This window comes from Andrographis paniculata, unplaced genomic scaffold (genome assembly GCF_009805555.1).
Source record: "Andrographis paniculata isolate CXL003 unplaced genomic scaffold, ASM980555v1 Contig46END, whole genome shotgun sequence".
Lineage (NCBI taxonomy): Eukaryota > Viridiplantae > Streptophyta > Magnoliopsida > Lamiales > Acanthaceae > Andrographis > Andrographis paniculata.
The window spans coordinates 1,233,464-1,241,997 of NW_026137580.1; the positions used below are offsets into that span (position 1 = coordinate 1,233,464).

The following is an 8,534-nucleotide window of genomic DNA, read 5'->3' on the forward strand; positions in this document are numbered from 1 at the left end:
ATATAAAATTATAAATATGAAACAAGCATACTCTACTAGTTTATTTGCTTGTATTTTAATTTAAAATATTTTCTTATAAAAGATTATTTCAATAATGTAACAAATTAAAAAATTGTAATAAAATAGAATATATATTATATATATTCGGAATAGCGTTGAAACAAAGTTTCTTGAACAAATAACTATTTCTTGTCATAATATATAACAAATTTTATATATATTAAAATTATTATGACAATTATTTAAAGATATATCTTTAGTAAATAAAAAAATCATAATCCATTTTTTAAAATCAAAACCAAAAATACAAATATACGTGTCATAAAATAGCTAGAGAGCTGTTTTGGCATTCAATTCACATTTTTCTTCACTCCGTCTGTCTGTTTGTCGGCTCTCCCGCTGGATCTGGTGAGTTTTCTGGTGATTATCCTTTTTTTTTTTTTTTTTTTTTGTACACTTGATGCAATTTTGGATTTACTGTGATAGGCTTTCGGACGTATGTCACTCTATGCAATGTTGATTTAATGTAATCCCTGCAATTCTGAATTTATTGTGATCAATTTTCGGATGCATTTCACTCCATTCGACGTTGATTTCATGTAGTCGTTTCAATTCAGTATTTACAGTGATCGGTTTTCGGATGTATTTCACTCTATTCACGTTGATTGAATGTTGTCGCAGCAATGTGCGTGCATAGGTAGAAATGGATAGTGTTAGGAGTTTTTTTTAGTTGCATTTGATTGTGTTGATAGCATTTTTTTAAAATCTCGATATTCTTTTGTGATCGCATTTCAGTTGTTTCTCCATTATTGATCTCAGTTTTGGCTATATGTGGATATTGGTGTTCCTTTTATGTGGTTTCAGGAGTTCTTCGGGACATTTGATCCTAATCGACGTTATTGTGATTGATCTAAAACATTTGGTGGATTCGTGAGGAACAAGATGGTATTATTTTTTTATTCACTTATTGGCTGCAATTTCTTACTTTGTAAATTTTCAAATATGCTATGTTTGAGTATTATTCTTTTTTTCTTTTTTTTCAGGTGGTACTCGCAGCTTCAATTATTTCTAAAACTGGGAAAGGTACGATCAATTTCATTTATAACTTATGTTGCTGATTCGTGTAAGTAGCCTGGACGTGAAAGATTTCATCACTGTATATTTTTCTATATTGGATATGATTAAAGCTTGTCTGTTTTTTCTGAAATTATACTTGCTATTGAAATCTATATTTGAACAACTATGAAATTTATATTGGAATTAATGCCTTATTAAAATTCTTAGTATGATGTGTGAAGGTTTTGCTTTGATCCTGCCGTATCTTTATATGTTATACCCTTATCATGTTAAATGAAAGATCTTTCCCATTATTATTTAGTATTACTTTTTCAGTTGATTTTCAGGTATTTGAATCTTCATTTTTGATAATATGTTTGTGTATAAAAATAGTATATATGTTGCATTACTAGTAGGAATTTTCTTTTAAAATCGGTTTTGTTTAAATACATTGAATGTGCAACTTCTTTCGCGTGGGAAACTGCAGCGATCATATCAACGGTTAAATTATGTTTATTCTACAGCACTTGTTTCAAGGCAATTTGTGGATATGTCCCGTATACGTATTGAGGGATATCTTGCAGCTTTTCCAAAACTGGTTGGATCAGGAAAACAACACACTTATGTTGAGACTGAAAATGTCCGCTATGTGTATCAACCAATAGAGGCTTTGTTCTTGCTTCTTGTTACCAATAAACAGAGCAATATTCTTGAAGACCTGGAGACACTGAGGCTGCTTTCAAAACTTGTATCCCTTCTCTTAGTTAAATGTTTTTCCTTTGCATTTTTTATGTGAAAAAGTATTTCTAATTTTTTTCAAACTATTTGTTATCTGCATTATGTTCTGCTCTCTACATGCGTGTCTGGTTTTTGTAATCTTTAAAAGAAAATAGTGTTGCAATTCAAATATGCTTTATATATAACTATATTTTCTTTTTCTTTTATTAAATTTTCTTTTATCCTTAAAAGTGACTTTTGAAAGTTACACACCCCCTTTTATGGTCCTATCTAGTGTTGTTCCTTAATTATTTCTAGGTGCCTGAATACTCTTATACACTTGATGAAGACGGCATTGGAAAGGCTGCATTTGACATTCTTTTTGCATTTGATGAAGTCATTTCACTCGGACACAAAGAAAATGTTACTATTGCACAAGTCAAACAGTACTGTGAAATGGAAAGTCATGAAGAGAGATTGCACAAGTTGGTCTTACAAAGCAAGATCAATGAAACCAAGGATGTCATGAAGCGAAAGGCTAGTGAGATTGACAAAAATAGGGTAAGGTGAACAAAGTACAAGTATTTGTTCTTACTTGTATATTGTTGTATAAGATATGAGCTGATTTATCATGAAAATGTTGTCTAGATTGATAAGAACAAGGGTGAGAAAGGAAAATTAATGTCCTTGCAGTCCATGGGTTCTGGAAGATTTGACACTGGATTTGGAAGTGATACCAGCATATCTAGGACCAACAGTGTTGGCGGCTATGGAAGTAGTTCAGGCTTTGGGTTATCTGAAATGGAATCCCTATCCTCCAAGCCCAAAGGTTTGTTTGTTTTTTTTTTTTGTTTTTCACCAATTCAAAATATACAAATAATAATAGTTTTTTTTTTTTTTCAAATATATAGAAAAGTAGATGCACAAAGATTATGGAACCTATATCTTAAAATTACAGCAACAATGTTGATTTCAATTATGCAAATTTAGGGATTTTTCAATGAAGTTTCAAATATATAGAAATTTCAATGTATAGAATTTGTACAATCAACTTTAAAAATTTGAAATACATTTTTATTTTTTTATATCTAAAAATTATCTATAATATTTTTGAAAACATTAAGTTATACAAGAAAATATGTTGGATAAGTTATATAGTTAAATAAGTTTTGGATTTCAAGAGAAATTTTGGTCAATACCCTTCGAAAATTAAGAGTATGTTGGTTTGTTTTTTGGTTCCCAAATAAATCAAAATAGTGGGTTTGACTGAAAGTTAAGATCTGAAATTACTAGTTTAATGCAACATACATAGTTTCTTATATTTGGAGGCATTTAAATTGTTGGATCTTATCCTATTTTATATTATTGTTTAATGGTTCGCATTATGTATTCACTTCCTCCTAAAATTTATCGTTACAAATGATTAAAAATGAATCCAATTTCTTGCAAAGATGAAGGAAAATTATCAATTTTAATTATGATATTTGTTTGAAGAATTACTTGTCTTTCCATTTCTCATAAATGTGATTAAACTTAATGGGAGAATGCTATTAGTAAATACATTCCAAACTAATTTATTGAAAACTCATTGTATATGAATTTCTAGGAAGAATTTTATTAGTCTTCATGGTTGCTGTAGTTGTTTCAAGACATTGTGTAGCTCATAGTCAACATAAAGTATACTCTTGTCAATTGATGTTATCACAGTCATGCAGTGTAGGGTAGCATTAGTAGTCAAATGTATGATAAAATCATGATATTTACTTACAGTAAGTTTGATGTGAGACACTAAATTTTCTTTTGAACTTTTTCTTACAACCACCTGTTATCCTTTGATAATAATTTCAACATCAAAGTTTTGGGAGAATTTATTGCATTTTCTTGTTATTCCTAACTTGAGCAATTCATTGTGATTGACATAGATCAAAATTTTGATACACTTTTATGTTGAGGCTAGTTGGTGTGTATAGTCTTATATTGTTACTTTCTTCAATTTCGTAATAGGTAATGCTCCAGCATCTGCCTCAGCTCCACCTAAAGGTCTCGGTATGAAGCTCGGAAAATCTCAAAAGACCAACCAATTTTTGGAATCTTTGAAAGCTGAAGGTGAAGTAATTGTTGAAGATGTAAGACCAAGTGTTGGTCAATCCAAACCAGTTGCGGCACCACTAAGTGACCCTGTTACTTTAGTAGTTGAAGAAAAAATTAATGTAACATTGAAAAAAGATGGTGGTGTCGGAAATTTTGATTTACAAGGCACCTTGTCACTCCAAATACTTAATCAAGAAGATGGATTCATCCAAGTTGAGGTTATATAGCTTCTTTCCATATTGCAGCTCCCTCTTATGAAATTCTTGCAGATTGTGGAGTTGTTCTGTTTTCAAATCCTTTACATTTTTTGATTTATTTTCCAGATTGAAACCAGTGGAAACTCAGGGATTCTATTTAAAACACACCCCAACATCAATAAGGAGTTATTTTCCGGAGAGAATATCTTAGGCCTCAAGGACCCAAATCGCCCATTTCCCGCTGGCCAGGGAGGTGATGGTGTTAGTTTGTTGAAATGGAGAATGCAAACTGCAGACGAGTCCCTTGTACCATTATCAAGTAAGCTTTAATTTTATTCCACCCTCTAGTTAAAAAAATTCTCAAACACAAATGCATATAGGCATTTATTTTCTTCCTATTGTTGCAGTTAACTGCTGGCCTTCTGTTTCTGGAAATGAAACATATGTGAACTTGGAGTATGAAGCTTCATCTATGTTTAACCTGAAAAATGTTGTGATTTCGATTCCTGTTCCAGCTCTAAAAGAGCCACCAAAAGTGGAGCAGGTAGATGGGGAGTGGAGGTAAGGCTTGTGTCTTAGTTCTAATATATTATCCTTTATATCAGGTGCAAAAAACTATTTTCTGCATATATTGAGTTATCTTGTTTTGTAATTTCGATAAATGCATACTTGTAGAACTTCTTTCGGCAGTAATATTATGTGAAATTTTTCAGTATATGGTTTATCATGGAAATGAACAAAAATGACTGAAACTGCATATGGTTGGGATGAAAAAAGCTCAATTATTCTGATTGCAGATATGATCCAAGAAAGTCTGCCCTGGAGTGGTCTGTCATACTCATCGACAACTCTAATCGCAGGTTTAATCCTCTTTCAACTCTGCTCTACACAGCCCCATTTGTCACACCTCTTTTTTAAACTTTCAATTGTTGCAAACTTTGCAGTGGAGCCATGGAGTTCGTCGTTCCTGCCATAGATACATCTAGTCTTTTCCCCATTGTTGTTAGTTTTACATCTGCAAGCACATTCAGTGATCTCAAGGTTCTCTTCTATCCTCCCATCTACCTTTATTCACTTTGACAGATAATCGACACAAAAATATCTATTAATAATTATGTCGAGCAAAGTCTAATTTTCATCTAATGAAAACACCACCCTCTTAATATTTGCAGGTGACTAATATTGTGCCTCTGAAAGGTGAAAATCCACCCAAGTTTTCACAGAGAACACTGCTATCTACCGACCACTACCAAATCGTTTGATGCCATGGCTGAGGTCTCCTGGGAAATAATATTTAAGGGATCGATTGTCTTCTGCTCCATTTTCAGGTCAGTAGTTACAAATATAACGAAAATCTTGAAGAAATATATACCTATAATCAACAACATAGTTATATCATACATCAAAATAGACCCTCAAAGTTTTTAAAATTTAGTAGTGTTTCGTTTTAAAAAAAAAAAAATTAAAATCTTCATCATAGGTTGTTACCATCATCATTTTAGGAGAAAGTTTCATTGGATTCTCCTAAGCCCCTATGTTGGCAACAATAATCTATTGAGGTTTTTTCACATAGGGAATTTTCCAGTATTGTTTAAATTGGTAATCATCTTCATTGAAAGAACAATCTCATTTTATTAGCTCTTTCCTAATTTGAGAGAAATATAATAGTTTTACTGTATTATTCCGACACAAATATACATATATTTATCAATCTCTTTATCACTAATATATTTTCAATAAAACATATTTAAAAACACTCAAATAATTTTTTTAAAAATAATTGTAAGTCAAAAAGTTTTTTCTTTTCCATTCAAAACAACCATTTTCCACATAAAATATTATTCCATTATTTAAATATTGTGTGAAAAAAATAAACTTAGTATTTTCCTCTTGGACAAAAACAAATTAAGAGCCTTGTAATTATATATTTTATATATTCAAAGTAAATATAAAATATTATTAAATATTAAATCTTTAATACATTAAAATATTTAAAATATAATCATCTTACCATCGTAATATATTTTTTTATTATTTTAATTTGAGATAATTGAAAATATTAGTTTTATTGTGGTTTATTTGAATTAGATATTAACTTAAATTTTTATTTAAATAGTATTTTATTTTGATATTTTTTAGAAAAAAATAATGTATTTTTATTTTGAATTGTGCATAATAAATAATAAATAATGTTAATTTCTATTTGAAATATTAAAAAAAGAAATTGTTATCTCTTTATTTATACCCAACATTCTCCTTTTAGCTTTATAAATAAGTATAATTTATAAAATTATTATTATTATTATTATTATTATTATTATTTTTGAAAAAAAAAAGGCAAATGGAAAACAAAACTAGTAAAATTATATCAATTAATCCAAACTAAAACTAGTAAAATTATACTATTAATTAATCCAAACTAAAACTAACTATTTTAAATTTATTAAAATATTAGAATATTATTAATAAAATACTATTATAAATAATTAAAATATTTTTATATCAATCATATATTTTACAAATTAAAATTTTAATTGATTATTTTCAATTATTTGGAGTGTACTCATTTGTATTAATATATTAATATTTTTGAATCAATATAATTAATAGATATGATATTTAAAATACATAATGATTGCTTCAGTTTATATATTATTTAGAAAAATATTATAGTTAAATACTAAAAAAAAGAAAAAAAGTATTTAATGACACCACCATTGGTACAATTGATTGTTAAAAAAATTAATTGATATGAAATTGTAAATGAAAGATATATCTTCCGGACCTTTGTACTTTTTATTTTTTTAATATAATTATAGAAAAAAAGCACTATGATGATATAATCAAAGTATAAAATATATATCATAAAACACTATTTTATTATTTGCATAATTTTTTTTTTTTCTATACTCTGACAAATCAGAATTTGTACTTTCACCAAATGAGAATTAATTATTATGTTGATTTTTATAAAAATGTTGTAATTACATAATTAGACCATACAATATGTACTCAAAAAACATCATCTTATTATTTGCATAGACTCTTTTTGTGTTTTAATGAATTAGAGTCTATGCTCTCTCGTAAAAAAATAATTAATTATATTATTTTTTTTAATAAAAACACTATGATTACATAATTTGAGCATAAAATATATACTCAAAAAGCATCATATTATCATTTGCATCAGCTCTACTTGTGCTCTAAAATTCTTACTATACTCTTATGGAATTCTCACCGGTAAGAAACAAAATTAATTTAATTCGTTGATTGTAAGAACCTCCGATCAATTCTTGTATCTACTAATGTGGTGCAAAAACATAATTAATTTTGTTGATTCATTATAAATGTGTATAATTAATTCTTGTTGTTGCCGTTGTTCGTCACTATCCGAATCGTTGTTACCTTTTGAAGTTAGTTCTCGTCTTGTGTTGCCGGAGGACTTAGACGTTGTTGGCATTGCCGAAGAAGTGCTATTCATCGCCAACAAAAATTGATCGACGTTGTCGATCGATCCCGTTGCTAGTTGCCAGAATCGTGCGGTGAATTAACACCATCTCGTTAAACTTGTTTTTCATCACTTGAATCGGACATGGGAGTAGTCCAATTTGGTGCAGTTTGTTTGATTTTTGCTTTATGCTTGTTTGCTTATTGTGACAGAATAATCAAAATTTAATAATAATAAATCAAAAATAATTGGGTTAAAAGCACTAACTAAGAGTAAATATTAAGAGCATCAGGTATAGTTATGATTATATTGCGAAATTACAAAATTAGTCTTATTTATTATAGACTATACAATACAATATCAATATAATAAAATCTAACGGATGTTATTTAATCACCGCCGTAACTGAAGCAAATTCAAGTATTGAAAAAATGGTTCAATTTTCTGAAAGAGGCAAGTGATACTACATGGGAACAAACAAAGTTTAACCTTATAGAACATACCAAAACAAGAAATATATCAGCCGGCTGTTACTTTGCTGATTAAGGCTAATCAATAGGGTGCTGCATTAATCTTTATCTATTAGATTATATTTTAATCCAATGATTAATAATAAGTATTTTTCAGTTTATCTTTTTTTTTTTCTTTCTTCTTATTAAAATGATGATCCTTTATCAATCAATATAGTTCAGATTTAGTATTTAATTATTATTTTTCAAAAAAAATAATAGACATACTATTGTCACGGATTGAAACATTGGCCGAAGATTTCCGAAAAGAATGCCGAGAAGCGCCGCGGAGGGGCCTACGGCACACAAACACAGAGAGACTAACGGAGACTCTTCGAGACGTTCCGGAACCTTCCGGAATGTTCTGCTAGAAATACCAAGATCGCATGTTTGACGGAGTTGGTGTTTATCTATTAGACTTAGTTTATCCATATTTCCTTATTTAGCTATCCTTATTCGTATCTTGTATAGATAGAGTCTATCTGAGTGTGGATATGCTTTGGCATGTGTTAGGTC

General features: G+C 29.1%; 1 protein-coding gene across 7 annotated transcripts; it reads left to right on the top strand.

Moving 5' to 3' along the window:
- The first annotated feature begins 329 nt into the window (after positions 1-329).
- Positions 330-7,758, top strand: LOC127252338 (coatomer subunit delta-like). Of its 7 annotated transcripts, none has more exons than XR_007839061.1 (13): positions 330-408; positions 865-945; positions 1,044-1,083; positions 1,581-1,804; positions 2,092-2,334; positions 2,422-2,602; positions 3,778-4,082; positions 4,188-4,380; positions 4,469-4,622; positions 4,859-4,921; positions 5,006-5,102; positions 5,234-5,389; positions 7,476-7,758. XR_007839061.1 is itself a non-coding variant. In XM_051276477.1 (12 exons), exons 2-12 carry the CDS (start codon positions 943-945, stop codon positions 5,321-5,323), a joined length of 1,593 nt encoding a protein of 530 aa, XP_051132434.1. In that variant the 5' UTR covers positions 330-408; positions 865-942; the 3' UTR covers positions 5,324-5,902. The 7 variants fall into 7 exon arrangements, 1 of the variants encoding a protein (XP_051132434.1); XR_007839066.1 differs by having other exon boundaries at positions 7,480-7,758; XR_007839065.1 differs by lacking the exon at positions 330-408 and adding an exon at positions 478-496.
- Positions 7,759-8,534: the final 776 nt, after the last annotated feature.

Coding starts and splice junctions, on each gene's coding strand:
- LOC127252338 (XM_051276477.1), top strand. Junction 1,805..2,091: donor TGAGGCTGCTTTCAAAACTT/GTATCCCTTCTC, acceptor AATTATTTCTAG/GTGCCTGAATACTCTTATAC. Junction 4,083..4,187: donor ATGGATTCATCCAAGTTGAG/GTTATATAGCTT, acceptor TTTATTTTCCAG/ATTGAAACCAGTGGAAACTC.